Source organism: Danio rerio, chromosome 15 (genome assembly GCF_049306965.1).
Source record: "Danio rerio strain Tuebingen ecotype United States chromosome 15, GRCz12tu, whole genome shotgun sequence".
Lineage (NCBI taxonomy): Eukaryota > Metazoa > Chordata > Actinopteri > Cypriniformes > Danionidae > Danio > Danio rerio.
In genome coordinates this window covers 27,999,368-28,013,919 of record NC_133190.1, presented here as the reverse complement: position 1 = coordinate 28,013,919, position 14,552 = coordinate 27,999,368, and the positions used below count along the sequence as shown (strand labels likewise).

Here is a 14,552-nt window from a genome sequence, read left to right as displayed (position 1 = left end):
GAACTAACCCTTCAATAGATTTTGCAATGGAGACACAGAACGGACACTCCTTCACAAATGTAGTTAAAATACCGTTTTATTTTTAAATTATTTCCACTTTTCAAGAGTGCTGAATCAGCCTGGGGCTGTATTTGAATATCTTTAAAGTATGAATTTAATTGCTAGTCTAATACAATGTCTATGTACAATATCTCACATTCTGGATGTAAAACAGTAAGCAGCTCTTCAGAATAATTGTTTTTGTGGCTCTCATAGCACACATGGCTTGTCTTGTCCCTAAAATGGTGGTGAACTTCGCAGTGCAGCTCGTCCTCAGCTTCTTCACTCATCATAATGCAGGGAGGACAGGAATTTGTCCACATCCAGGTCATCAGGGAAGGAGTCCAGCAGCTTCTTTTGTTTCTGAAAAATTCAGGGAATTCAGTCAAAGTGAACATAAAAAATGATGGATGCCGAGGTACAAAAATAGAAAAAAAAAGTGAGTCAGACCTCTGAGTGAGTCAGATCCTCTCTACTGGATATCAACGTCTACACAAACTGCATACTAACTCAATGTATAGGTGTATAAAAATATAAATACATATAGGTATGTGTTTTTATAGATGGCAATAACATTCAGCCACACATAAAGTAAATGCTCAGAAAGTAGCTTTAGTTTTGTATGCATATACAATGCAGGAAACTACTAAATCAATACTTTTACAATGTAAAATACCAAATAAATCTGCTCATATATCACATAAAATATAATTAGTTTGATACATGTTATATGTAACAAGTTTCTGTGTGAATTTATATCCACATTAAACACGTTTCCAAAAGTAAAATAAAAAACCCCCAGCTTATTCCGTTTATATATAAATAGCATAAATAAAAACACACGAATATATATTCCATAGAAAATAACGTAAAAACGAGTAGATAACACAATAGAAGCTTTTTTAAAAGGTTAAAAACAGTAACAATAAACTTCCAAAGAATCTGTTTTTCCTACTATGGAAGTAAATGGGTACAGGTTTCTAGCATTCTTCAACAGATCTTAATTTTTGTTTAACAAACTAAAAAAACTCAAAGGTTTGGGACATCTTTAGGTTTAGTAAATAGTGATCATTTACTATTGTCTTTTTATTTTTTGGGTGAACTATCTCTACTAACTCTTACATACTATCAGAAAGACATAATTACATAAGTACACAAGCATTGTGAAATAAATATAAAATACTTTTTTTATTTTTGAAAAGTAAATATTGCAAATCATAAATACTTTTCTAATGCAAAAAAAAAACTACTTACAGTTGAAGTCAGAATTATTAGCCCACCTGAATTATTAATCCCAATGTTTATTTTTTTCTAAATTTCAGTTTAACGGAGAGATTTTTTTCAACACATTTCTAAACATAATAGTTTTCATAACTGATTTCTAATGACTGATTTATTTTATCTTTGCCATGATGACAGTAAATAATATTTGACTAGATATTTTTCAAGACACTTCTATACAGCTTTAAGTGACATTTAAAGGCTCCATTCGTTTTCTTTTCCGCTTTGTCTCTTTATTAATCTGGGGTCACCAGCAGAATGAACCGCCAACTTATCCAGCATTTTTTACGCAGCAGATGCCCTACCTACTGCGCCACATTTAAAGGCTTAACTCGTTTAATTAGACTAGCTGGGCAGGTTAGGGTAATTAGGCAAGTTATTTTATAACGATGGTTTGTTCTGTAGACTATCGAAAAAAATATAGCTTAAAGGGGCTAGTAAATTTGTCCTTAAATGGTTTTGAAAAAATTCAAAACTGATTTTATTCTAGCCGAATTAAAACAAATAAGACTTTCTCCAGAAGAAAAAATATTATTAGACATACTGTGAATTTTTTCTTGCTCTGTTAAACATCATTTGGAAAACATTTAAAAAAGGATAAAAAATAAAATCAAAGGGGGCTAATAATACTGACTTCAAATGTATATCCCATCATAGATATTTACATTAGATGCCACCTTCACTATTGGTGTCTATTGGAAGGAATGCGCCGATAGAGCTGCCATTTTTGTACAGGCTAGCGCTCCTTTGAAATGAATGTGGGACCAAGGTGTAGTGGAACACTGGCCATCTGGAGCCATAGATACATAAACATATACACATTCATCTATGATCGGAGTGTTTCCAGTGATCAGTATGCAAATATTTTTTTAAATTACAAAAATTATAATTTTACATCACTTTTCCAAGTCGATGGATCAGTCACCGCACGGGCATTGCCGACAAAGAGCAGGTAATTGTGTGCATGGAAATATATTATACTCCCTCCCTTGTAAATTTGATCTAATTCATGTCCTGAAACACACCTCCACTCCTGCTTTCACTTCTCATTCTAACGGAGGGAGCGATTTGTTTGTGAATGAATCTCTATTATGAACAACTCGTTATCCTAGCCAACAATAACACAAGTTTCTAGCAACGCAGCTTATTGTTGTCATATTTTATTTACATTGTTTGTAGATTTTATTCAACGAAACTAGCATAAGCCTAGAATTTAGTTCGAGTAGAGTTGGTGCTACTTTGCCTTATCATCAGTGCAGTAAGAGACTGTATTATCATCAATAACGGTAATTAAGCACAAAAGGTCATAACATACAAAAACGTAAAAAAACGAAATCTTACTCATGAAATGTATTGCCTTTATGCTTTGTTTTCTTTTTTTGCTCGTTACTACATTCATACAGTGCTAAAAGTCCAGCATCTTCACATAGCTCTCGTCTTAACTAGTGCTAAAGTTAGTCTTAAACTAGGCTTAAATGTAGCAGCGCTACTGACGCATGCTCAGGGTTTGTATGTAATATCTAGTGTATAAATCTATGATATACTATATTACATGTAAAAATTTTATTGCATATTTGTATAATTTTATTATATATTCATTAACTTAAAAGGATTTAATAAAAACAAATCAATTAAATAAAACTTAATAAAACTTTAAGTGATTTTGTCCAAATATGGTATAAATGAGCAATTTACCAGGCTTAAATTGGATTTTTCTCAGCCAGTGTTGCTAACTTAGCAATTTTGTTTACCTAGCAACAAATTTACCAGTTTTAACATTCATTTTTCTACTTTCAGCAATTTTTAAAAGGTGACTCAAAAAAGCAGTAGCTGCAGGCTTCACTCAGTAGAGTAATATGCTAGCTCAGGTCGTTTTTCAGAACTGTTAATTTACTGAAATTTGTTAATAAATATAATTGTTGGTAATTTAGGTAGCAATAAATTCCAATAGTGCAATAATTGTTGTCACTTTCACAAATGTGTTAATTTCACAAGTTAAAAAGAGTAAGTACACAAGCTGTGATTGTTTATGAGAATGTAACTGTTTATTATCAGTGTTATATTTACAAATATAAAATCTTATCAAAAAGTGTATTACTTTTACAAAGTCAACAATTTTTTATACAAATCTAAATGCACATATTTCAAATGATGTTTTTGCTAAGATGGCCAGTCAATTTGAAAAAACATTATTATTTTGTATACTACATAAAGATGTAGGTGAGTTGATGAGTTGTGATTACGCAATGACATCATCACGCAAAGTAATATGTTAATAAGAACCTATTTATTGTGCATCTGGATGCATTGTTTTAATATAATATAATACATGGCTTACGCTTGTTACGCTTGCAAATTAGAGCGTGACCTTAATCTGGCAACATTTAGCTACTTTTCGGCAGGCTTTAGCTACTTTTCAATGGAAATAGTTGGTAACACTGTACGCAGCTCATTTTTCCCTGATTAGCTAAATCCTCAACTCACCTTAGATTTCTTTTTACCGCTGGAGGATCTGGAAAGCTGTAGCTCTTTCTTAGCGGTAGGGCTGGCTTCAATCTTTCGCTTCTTCCCTTTCGAGATGGCCGATTTCCCCGCACCAGCCTCTTCCTGCCGTAGGCTATCTTTCAGAGGGCCTCCTGTTCTGGCGGCCCGAGACAGGATCATGAGGGTATGAGCGGCCATGTTGATGCTGTTCTCGCTGCCCGTCTCACTGGCAGGACTGCAGGAGGGGATGTCAGGTGTGGCGGGCAGCGGGAGATGCCTAGGTGTGCATTCACCCTCTCGCCTCAGCCTCTGGCGGGACGGCGTTCTCAATCCATCTGTCAGATCCTCTAGTGCACGTCCCGGTCCGGGTGTTCTTGGAAGAGGGAGATCTGGACATCCGATTGCTTGTTTTTTCGGAGGAGTTGCCACAGGTGTCTGACCTTGTATGTCCTGCAGCATCTCAACAGCCTGTTTGGTCAGAGGGCTCGTTTTGCATAAAGTTTTACTGGAAGAATTTAATAACGGTGTTGCAAATTTTGCTGGAGATGGTACGAGATTGTCAGTGGGACGTGCTAGTGTTTGACTGCTCTCCAGCTCATTTTCTTTATTAGCAGTGATGCCTGGAGAATCTTGTAAGGATGTTTTCTCTGAGGACATTTCTGGTGGGTTTGAGAGAGTCTTTTCACCTGATGATTCTTTCGAGTTGTCTGATGGTTTCTGTTTTGGCCCCGGGACAGATGATGTTAAAGGCCCTGCATCTTTGCTTTGTGATTTTTGTGATGATTCTGATATAACAACAGACTCTTTGTGTGAAGGCTTGGTACTTTCGATTATATTAAGTTCTTTATCAGTCACACTACTTTTCAGAGCTTCCTTTTGTTGATGAAAGATGGTGACTTTTGTGGAGTCTTTTGCACCCGTGTTGGTATTTACTTCTGGAAGTCTAGTTGTTTCTATTCTTCGTTTGGATGTGTCAGAAGCTGAAGGCTGTTTGGCTTTAGTGGGTGTGATTTCTTTTTGAGTCGAGGAGGATGTAACAGCAGAGGACGTGAGCATGCTTGTCTGTGAGGAATTTGGTCCAGTTGCATTGTTTTCAGGCGTGACGTCAAAGCAAAGTATCCGCCGGTGGCTGGGGCTTGACCCATTTACACCCTTTTCTTGTTCAGAAGTCTGGGAAAGCACTTTGGAAACTTGAACAGAGCCTGGTGTGCCAGTTTTGGCTAAAAAGAAGTAAACAAATAGTAAGCTCTTTTTAAAAAACTGTTATTAAATAACTAGTTAATTTCAAATCAGACATGGGAGAAAGAGAAAAAAAAAGATTTGCATTAATAAAATGCAATTGTCAAGCAGTGGTTTGAGAAACATAATGTTGGAATCAAGTTAATGTCTTGGCCTCCCAATTAACCTGACATGTACCCAATCTAATACCACACAATGTAATGGAACTGGAGGATCTGCTTTTGACATTATTGTACCACATTACCCACAAGACCAATCGCACCAAGGCCTCACCATGTGGTAGTTGATTTTAAAGCTAATACAATGAATAATACTAAGACATGTATAGACCCTTTTCAGATTTCTAGGTTTCTCAGTAGCAGAAGTGATCATGGTTGGGTAAATGTAGAGTGCAGTAAAAAAAAATTACAATCCTATTTGCTGAAAAAAAAAACTATGATGGTGTTGGTGAAATGATGGTGAAAAAGTAAGAAAAAAAAAAGAAACAAAAAAGTGTATGTAGGACTGACAATGGCAGCCAGAAAACAGAAGAACGTCATATTTACTGTCCCGCCTCATGAACGCTGCATTTCAAACACCGCGCACAAGCAGCAATTCATGATTTGATGCAAAGATGATATAATACATACATAAAAACATAAATGTTCATACATTTAAAAAAATAATATATTAAAAACTTTTAAGAATTTAAAATGCTGATGCCTGTTAAACATGTCATAATAGTCTTTTGAAAAGTCCCTTGTCAACATGTATGTGTGTGTTGCAACAGTTTTAATTTAGAAAAAAAAGATATAAAAAAAGAAATCTGAAAACTAAGTCTGTCTTACCAGTGTCAGTGTTTTCCTTGGGTGCCAGTTTATGTTGCGAAATTACTTTCGTAGGTTGCCTTACAGTGGTTGAACGTGGCAAAGTCAACATCTGTATTTAAAGAGTAAAGATTATAAACAATACTAAGACACTGAAATTAGCATTGTTTAAAAAAAAAAAAAACTACAAAGATACTGACCTGATTTGGAAGGACTGTGAGTTTTCCAGTATTCTGCCCCATAACAGACACTGGAAGCACCACATTTTGTAACATAGGCTGAACAGGTGACGATATAATAATAGTGGAGCCTAAAAATAAAAAAGTTGGAATTTCAAACATGCAGGAAGAGAAAAAGAATGTATCTCAACATAACATAATCAACTGAACATAATCAAGTTAAAGAAATAGCTCACCCAAAACTATTCTGTTATCATTTACTCACCCCTCACTTATTCTAAACCTTTTTTTCTTCTGTTGAAGACAAAATAATTATTTAAAGAAATGCTGGAAACCTGTAACCATTGACTTCTATGGTATTTGTTTTTCCTTTTATATCAGAGTACAATACAGATTTCTAACATTTTTCAAAATATCTTCTTTTCAACAGAAAAAGGTAAATTCATAAGGGTTTGGTACCACTTGAGGGAGAGTAAATAGCGAGTAGTTTTCATTTTTGAGTGAACTATCCCTTTAATTTTACTGATGACCCTTCTTAAAATCAGGTAAGACTTAGGCCCAATCCCAATTTTACCCCTTAGCCCTTCCCCTTCATTTTGCACGTTTTTGTGAGGGGGTAGGGGTGTCTCAATTCTCTTTAGCTTGAAGGACTCCAGGCTGATTTATACTTTTGCTTTGAGTGATTGGCATGACCCACGGCGCCTATGTTGTGCGTACTCGTGCATTTATACTTCTGCATGCTGTTTGTGTTGCTCTGCAATAACACTTCCGAAATGCTAGCAGGCAGTGAGGTTATGTTCTTCCGTGTCAAGTTTCTTTGCGGGTGTTCTGTTTTTTTCTGAATGCTACCTTAATGTACAAATAGTTAAACTCACTCATTCTGACTGAGGCAGGAACCGGCGGGCATGAAACAATTGTAATCATAAGGTAAACACAAAACAAGAGTCTATCTGGAGCTCCTTCATAAGACCAGACACTTGTAAACACTCACTCTAACAGGCTCGTGGCTCTCAGCACCGCCCACACTCATCACAGCTAACAAGTCAACCAATCACACAGCTTGTGATGTGTAGTTACATTTTATTGAGAGATGCGCATCAGCCACAGCAAGGGCTATGCGACCGTATGAAGGCTACACCAAAGCATACAAGTGCACTTGACGCAGAAGTATAAATCAGCCTTTAGAACCACACTAGAAAGCAAGGCATACGAAAATTTCTCAGAATACAGCAGCTACAATGGCAACATGGCTGCAGGCACGAGTCAGGAGATACACAAAGGAGTATTTTTTGGTATTCTTATTAAAAATTTTTTACAACAAACAAGGATATGTTTTAATTATAGGTGGGCATAGAGTAATTTTTTTAATCTAGATTATTCTCGGAATTAATGTAGATTAATCTAGATTAAAATGGCTCATTTGATTTTTGTCGAAGGCATTCAGTGTGTGCTAGCCAAATATTAAGTCTTTGAGAACGCGTTTCTCTAGCCAGGTGGCGCATTAGACCAGGGGCTCATCTCCCGTTTCCAAAATGCATGAATGAAATGTTCATGAGTGAAAGTGAAACTGATGAACAGCAGTTAGTCAGGCATCCTGCTGATTTGATTCAGAAGGGCTCTTTGTCGTCAGATGCCTCACCGGTCAGGTTTACATCTGTGCTAAAATATCAAGGTGAAAGTCATCATAGCTTGCGCAGAATAGACCCAGCTCCCAAACCAACTTTGAGAATAGATCAACGGTGATATTTATTTTTGTGCGATAAAAGTCTCTTGTTAATGCCAATAATGGCCCACCATAGTATTGAACAACATTCGTATTTGAAAGTCATGCTTTTTTTTTTTAAATATTAAAAATACAAACTGATGAATCTAAATTTCACTATGTATAATCCATAATAATAACTCCTGTATAGTAGTTTCACAACATACTTTCACATCTGTCATTCTAATACCCTGTCAGAAAAATAATAAAATAATATAGGGATTGACAAATAAACTGATTTAATATTAGTCAATTTTTATTTTTTGGTGAACTATCCCTTTAACACTTCACTCACCTGGCGAATAGGTCTGAGAGACATTTGGCCCCATAGACACCACAGTCCTCTGGCGGGGCGGCGTCGCAACCATATGCGGCAGTGACGACACAGTCCCTTGAGGCACATTACTTGGAAGCAGCACAACATTAGACCGCTGTTCGGTTCCAGCCGGATCAGTTACAACATAATAGCCACTTGAAGGCCCAAAGGTGGGGTTAGCTTGCAGCAGCTGAATGAAACCGGTTTCTTGTCCTGCAAGACGTGTGAGTGGAGCATTACTCTGCAAGCTCATTGTAGGTGTTGCGAACGACCCGACACCCTCTGCCCCCTGTAAACAGCTCACAGCCTGAGCAGTTTCGTCTTGTGTTATGACCAAAGAGGTCATAGGCAAAGTCTTGGCAGGCGATTTTGCAGGAGAAGATAAGAATATGGTGGGGATATGGTCACTGGTGATGCTGGAAACAGCCTGGTTTAGTGCCGCATCAGCAGGGACTTCATGTTCCTCATCACTGATTATGATTTTCAGAGATACAATTTTATTTGGGTCAGGCTCTTTGACCTGTGCACCAGAAGCTGAGGTGGTGGATGTGGAAGGTGACGCATTTGCTAAAGGCAGATTATTCTTCATAGTGTTGGATGTGTATGAGGGAGTTACAGGTGTTTTATTTGAGGAAGGTGGAGAAGTGATTTTGATGGAAGTGTCTCTGTCAGGTTGGGGCTGGTAAAGTGTGGATGCAGGTTCACTTTGAATAGATGAAGGGGTTTCCATCTCTACATTCTGTCCTGTTACTCTGCCAGGCTCATTTACTGATGTGTTATCAGAGGTTTCTGTAGTGGACGTGGTTTGAGGACTCTTATTTGACACAGAGACTTGACTGCTCACATTATTGAGTGTTTTGGTGATGAGTGAGCTCTCGTGAAGAACTACCTGTTGATTTTGAATATTTACACTGTCAGAGTTTTCATTTTCCGGCTCGTCTATTTCCATGCCAATTCCATCTTCTGTGAAAGAAGAGCTTGTTACGGTTTTATCAGGTGAACGCGAGTCTGCTTTATCGTTCAATAATAAAGAAGTTGAAGTGGCAACTCTGGATTGTTTATTGCCAGGTGAAACTCTAGCCCTGATCAGCCCTCTTTTGGAGTTTGTGGATCCTCGTCCAGTTTGTTTGGTTAGGTGATGTGCCTGTGGAGCTGTAGAGGAAGACTTGTGAAGGCCAGGGAAATTCTTTTTGCCATTTGATTCAGATGTATTCTGGTTGCGTATGTTTTGTGCACTGCTTTCTCCCCCAGATGTGGAATCCTCCTGTCCAGTGGCTTGCATAAAATCAATTTATAAACAGTTTTATTTACAATAAAGTACATTATTGCTAAAGTAGTGTAGGTATGACTTCCGAGAAACAATTGTAGCATGAAAAAAGAGGTGACTTTTCATCTTAAAGTAAAAAAATAATAATAATATCAATTTATTGTTTGAACAATATTTTTTAACAGTATTATGTTGTTTTGATTATTATTTGTAACAAGTTGAAAAAACCTAAAATCCCATACTGAAATTTCTAAGGCGTACTTACAAATTACACAATTATATAATCGAATTAAATTTCTCATCAACGATAAAAAAAACAATACACAATATTTTACACCAATTTGACTTTAATTTCTTTATTCAGGGTTTCTGCAGGTTTCATAAAGTCAAATTTGTAACTTTTAAAGACCTTTTTAAAACCATTTTAAGACTATTAAATATATTCCAGACGTATATGGGGCTAAACATTGTTAAATGTTTAAACAACATGTTTTACAAATGTCTTAACGTGCTAAACAACACGCATATTGTGTCAAAACAAGCAAACACTGGCTTTATAGATGCACTTTTTTTTTACATAATATCATAATAAATAAACAACAACAAAAAAAGCTAAATGTATGCAAAACTGTCCAGGTCAGAGTCCTGACCATAAATAAATGAAGAACATTTAACAAATGATATTGTAAGAAAAATAATTAAACTAAATTGGTAAATAGAGTTAAAATGTAACTAGTTGTTAAAAGTTCTATTGAGATGAGTTGCTGGTGATTGGATGGTTTTGGCCAGAATGAGTAGCTTTTCATGGACAGGAAAATTAGGACCTGTTTAAAATGATTTCAAGACCTACAACACAACGTTATGGTAAATTTAAGACTTTTTAAGGCCCAAATTTTAGTTTTAGCAATTTAAGACTTTAAGACACTGCAGACACCCTGTTATTTAATGTGGTTCATGTGAAATTTGAAATAAAATTTTTAATAAATTGTCTGTTTAATAAACAAGGAATAAATTATCTTACATAAATGATGTAAAGGAGACCCTTCTTACCGTTTTCAGAGGCACTGTCTACATGGCCAGCCTCGTCACTCTCTTGTGCACTGGTACTAGTGCTGAAACTCCCATCAGCCTGTTCACCGCCTTCAGCAGTTTTACTTTTCCCTTTAAAAGAGATGAAAGCTTATCAACCATGAACTTTTTATCAAAAAAGAGAAAGTATTAGCTTGTAATGCATTTGTTGTTATGGTCAATTAATTGCTCAAACCTACCACAGTCAAAGAGGTCAAAGAGCGCCTGAAATGCAGGGTCTGACTCCGTCTGTGCCAGTATGTCTTGAATGGCATCATCTGTCATATGAATTTCCCCCTGAAACAATTTTGCAGTTTTGATATGGCTGTTTAAATTGCATTCTATCAAAAAAAAAAAAAAAAAAAAAGATGAGCATTCTCAGACCTGGAGGCCTAGGATTTCATCAATGGACTGCTCTTGTTCCACCGTACTGCAGGTAGCTTTTGATGTCTGAGGACTGTTGTCACTGGTAAAGTAATATTACAACATGTTTAGTGAACTCAAGAGTCTGTAAATATATTTAAAGTAGTTTCTTGTCTATTAATTTGACTTTACCTCCCCAATATTTTGTTGATGTTTTCTGCAAGTTTTTCTTGTAAGGATCTGTCGTTGAGTATTTTTTCTCTGGCATTTTCTATAACTATTTGCTGTCAAAAAAAAGAAACAATCTTCAGTCACACAGGAGTACACAGAAACCCAATGAAAGGATTTAAATCATACAGGAATGAACCAGTCTGACTCACAGATAGGTTCTCTGTCACGGTTTCTTCATTTTGATTTTCCACAATGAGACTGCTGGACACTACAGTGGCCTTGCTGGTACCAATGGCACCCAACTGACCACCACCTCTCCGCCTCGGCGAGTCGCTGCAAAAAATGTACTTCTTACAAACACTTTCAAAAGTTAAAATAACCAAACATCTTTGGGAATATTCAGAATAACAAAAACTGCATATAAAAAGAGAGTTTTCTTGTGTCATGTAGACATGCGATTAAGTGCTTCCTCTGATTAAAGGAGGTAATTGATGCACATATAAGTGTAGTTAAAGATTGATGTGGAGATTAAACAACTAACAAGTTGCTGATGTCAAAATCACTTTCGCCTTACCATTTTCTGCGGGCTGGGGACAAAGGTCCTGGATTTAGCCTGTTATCAGGAACGAGTATATGCAACGTTGACTCTCCTTTAAAGATTTAAGATAGCAAGATAAAAAAAAAAGAGTATTTTGCAAATCTCTATGTGAATTAATTGTGTTTTTCAAGACTTGCCTGGCTGACTAAGGCAGAGGGTGGAGGGTCTGGTTGGCAGGGAAGTGTAAGACACTGGTGTTGAATGTCCCAGCATGCTCTGAGGGGTGGACACAGTGCTGGCCACAACACACTGGCCTGATGGAGTCACTGGCTGGTGCCCGGAGATAGGAGACTCCACTACCAGCAAGGGTCTCTGTTGACGTCTCATGTTTTGAATGCTATTCCTAGTACGCACTTAAGAACAGAAAAAAAAAAATCACCAGTTTTAATATGAATTATGAATAAAACTTGAAATACAACATTTTTAAATAAAAGTATTATTAATTGAAATACAATAAACAAGTTTACAAGTTTATTGACATGAACTAAATGAACATGATCATTTTGGAGCTCAGCTAGTTGTCCAAAATTTAATGAAAACTACTTTACTACAAAACACATTTAGATATTTTTGTAATTACCAAAGTAAACAACTGATTGAAAAAGTCTGTAAAACACTAACAGATGTTAAAATGAAAAAAGTACATATAAACTCCAATTTAAAAACCATATAAATTTATCATAAGAATGAATTACTATAATACTATATAATAACAGTATTATATAGCCTTAATAGCACACACACATACACACACACACACATATATATATATATATATATATAATTTAAACACAGATGCACACAAAAATTGCATTCTGAGATTTATTTAAACAAATATTTGTCCATTAAGGATCAATTAAATTCAAAAAAGTAAAACTAATAAGATTAAAATTTACCTTTTTAAAATTTTCACTCATGAAATTATCTACAAAACATTTTGTAATATTTAGCATATTCCACTGTCATCATTAAATAAACTAAAATGTTAGATAGAATTAAATGTTTATTTTACTTTAAAATTGCAATGGTAAATAAGATGTTATTTGATCTGTATATTAATCACAATGACATTGTATTGATGTATAACAATAACAAAAAATTATTCTGTTCCATTTGAAAAATACTGACCCTAAATGTTTTAACTTTTTTTATATCACGCAATATCTACACACTGCATTTATTAAATGTACTTGTCTTAACATAATTGTGTCTAATGCAAAGAACAAAACTCACTTCGCTGATTCAGTTGCACAGCAGGAGAATTCTGCAGAGACCTGGACAAAGAAACAAGCTTTAATAAAGAGCCCTCATCCAATCCTATGCTTCAAAAAATAAAAACAGCCCGAATAACAGTGTAAACAAACATGCATTTACTTGATCTGGCTGAGCGTGAAGTCGAGCTTCTTCCATAATGACGTCATCACAGCTGGGATTTGATTTTCTTGACATGTTTCTGAAGAAAACAAATCATCATACGAGTATGTTATAACACAAACACATTATTCCAAAAGAGTTTCATTGCCTCATTCATTTTCCTTTGGCTTAGTCCCTTTATTTATCAGGCGTTACCACAACGGAATGAGCCGCCACTTTATTCAACATATGTTTTACAAAGCGGATGCCCTTCCAGGTGCAATGCAGTACTGGGAAGCACCCATACACTCTTACTTGACCACACTTAGACTATGGCCAATTTAGTTTATTCACCTGTCGAATACTTAAATTACACATAAAACAAAATCACTCACCCTTTGTTTTAACAGCAACATACTCATTTAAAATCGTGATCAGGTTTTTTCCAAAAAGAGACTGAAAAACAAAAAAACAAAAAAAAATATTAGGTGAAGTAAACATTCCTCTTTGTTGCACTAGAATGATGTTAAAGGGATTATTTACCAAAAAATGAAATGTCTGTCAATATCTCTTTACACATTTTAAACCTTTATTAGTTTCTTTTTCTTTTGTTAGAGACAAAAAGAAGATATTATGAAAATAAAAGCTGAAAACCTGTAACCACTTGCAATTTAGTACTTTCAATAGTTCATAATATCTTATTTTATGTTCAACAGCAAAAAGAAACTTTTTGTTACAGTTTGAACCACTCTAGGGTGAATCGATATTGAGTACATTTTCATTTATGGGGTGAACTATCCCTTCTTGTTTGCATTATCAGTGATGGACTTGACACATACAAATACACAGGCAGGAATGATGCCGTCCTCTGAACTGTGCTCGGCATATTCCTTCAGGTTTGGGCTTTCATAAATAAAGGCTCGACTTGTGGCATTCAGACCTTCTTGTTGCAGGTAGCCTATAGTTAAAAGAGAATGACAATTATATCGTTACTCGTTACGTACAACAGACTTCATTAGATTAGCCATTTCAGTTAACGATAATCTGAGCAGTTTGACATCACAAATTAGAGCTTATAAAGACACATTTTCTTTTATCACAGATTCGTCTACTTCGTAATGTTCAAATTATTTACAACACACAAATGTGGAGACAATCCACAGAAATATACTGTATATCAGACACAAAGTATTAGCTCGCTAGCTTCTTGCAGAAAGGGACACAACAAGAGTCTAACTTAACGTTACCTAACACAAGTCTGGCGACGTCCGACGGTAGCAACATATTTCGATGTTATCCAAAGTCACGAGATCGCCTGCATGTGAAGTGGAAACGCAATTTAGTCCATAATGAGATAATGTAGGTGAAATACAGAAGGTTGTTTTGCTCTTTCATCCATCACGACTGCGAAAAGGCGCGGAAATTCGCCTCATCTGACCCGGATATTGTTTGTGTAATATACAGGACAAAACTACGGGAATTGTAGTTTTCCCCTAACGTTCAGCTGAGCGGAAGTAGCTAAAATATAATAATAGGATTTTTAAAAAGTGTTCGTATACGATACTTGCTTTTACCTACTAGAATTAATCCATTCAATTTATTTATTTATTTATTTATTTATTTATT

General features: G+C 35.7%; 1 protein-coding gene across 2 annotated transcripts; it reads right to left on the bottom strand.

Annotated features, from left to right (window-relative positions):
* Positions 1 to 58: 58 nt before the first annotated feature.
* Positions 59 to 14,357, bottom strand: npat (nuclear protein, ataxia-telangiectasia locus). 2 transcript variants are annotated; one of them, XM_685884.8, is made up of 17 exons: positions 14,174 to 14,357; positions 13,766 to 13,884; positions 13,322 to 13,382; positions 12,948 to 13,026; positions 12,807 to 12,847; positions 11,711 to 11,926; positions 11,550 to 11,625; positions 11,185 to 11,308; positions 10,997 to 11,088; positions 10,826 to 10,907; positions 10,642 to 10,738; positions 10,424 to 10,534; positions 8,086 to 9,381; positions 6,050 to 6,159; positions 5,871 to 5,961; positions 3,805 to 5,024; positions 59 to 402 (listed from the first exon to the last, which is right to left on the bottom strand). In XM_685884.8, the coding sequence occupies exons 1-17, from the start codon at positions 14,208 to 14,210 to the stop codon at positions 322 to 324; spliced, it is 3,933 nt and encodes a 1,310-aa protein (XP_690976.4). In that variant the 5' UTR covers positions 14,211 to 14,357; the 3' UTR covers positions 59 to 321. The 2 variants fall into 2 exon arrangements, with proteins under 2 accessions (XP_690976.4, XP_073779868.1); XM_073923767.1 differs by having other exon boundaries at positions 8,086 to 9,258.
* Between the last annotated feature and the right edge of the window lie 195 nt (positions 14,358 to 14,552).

What these genes read in the sequence shown, in the direction of transcription:
- npat (XM_685884.8), bottom strand. Translation starts at nt 14,210, where the DNA reads ATGTTGCTACCGTCGGACGTCGCCAGACTTGTGTTAG. An exon ending in CCTCTGCCTTAGTCAGCCAG is followed by an intron (nt 11,626 to 11,710) that starts GCAAGTCTTGAA and finishes AAATCTTTAAAG; the next exon opens with GAGAGTCAACGTTGCATATA. An exon ending in CCGTGACAGAGAACCTATCT is followed by an intron (nt 11,089 to 11,184) that starts GTGAGTCAGACT and finishes TTTTTTTGACAG; the next exon opens with CAAATAGTTATAGAAAATGC.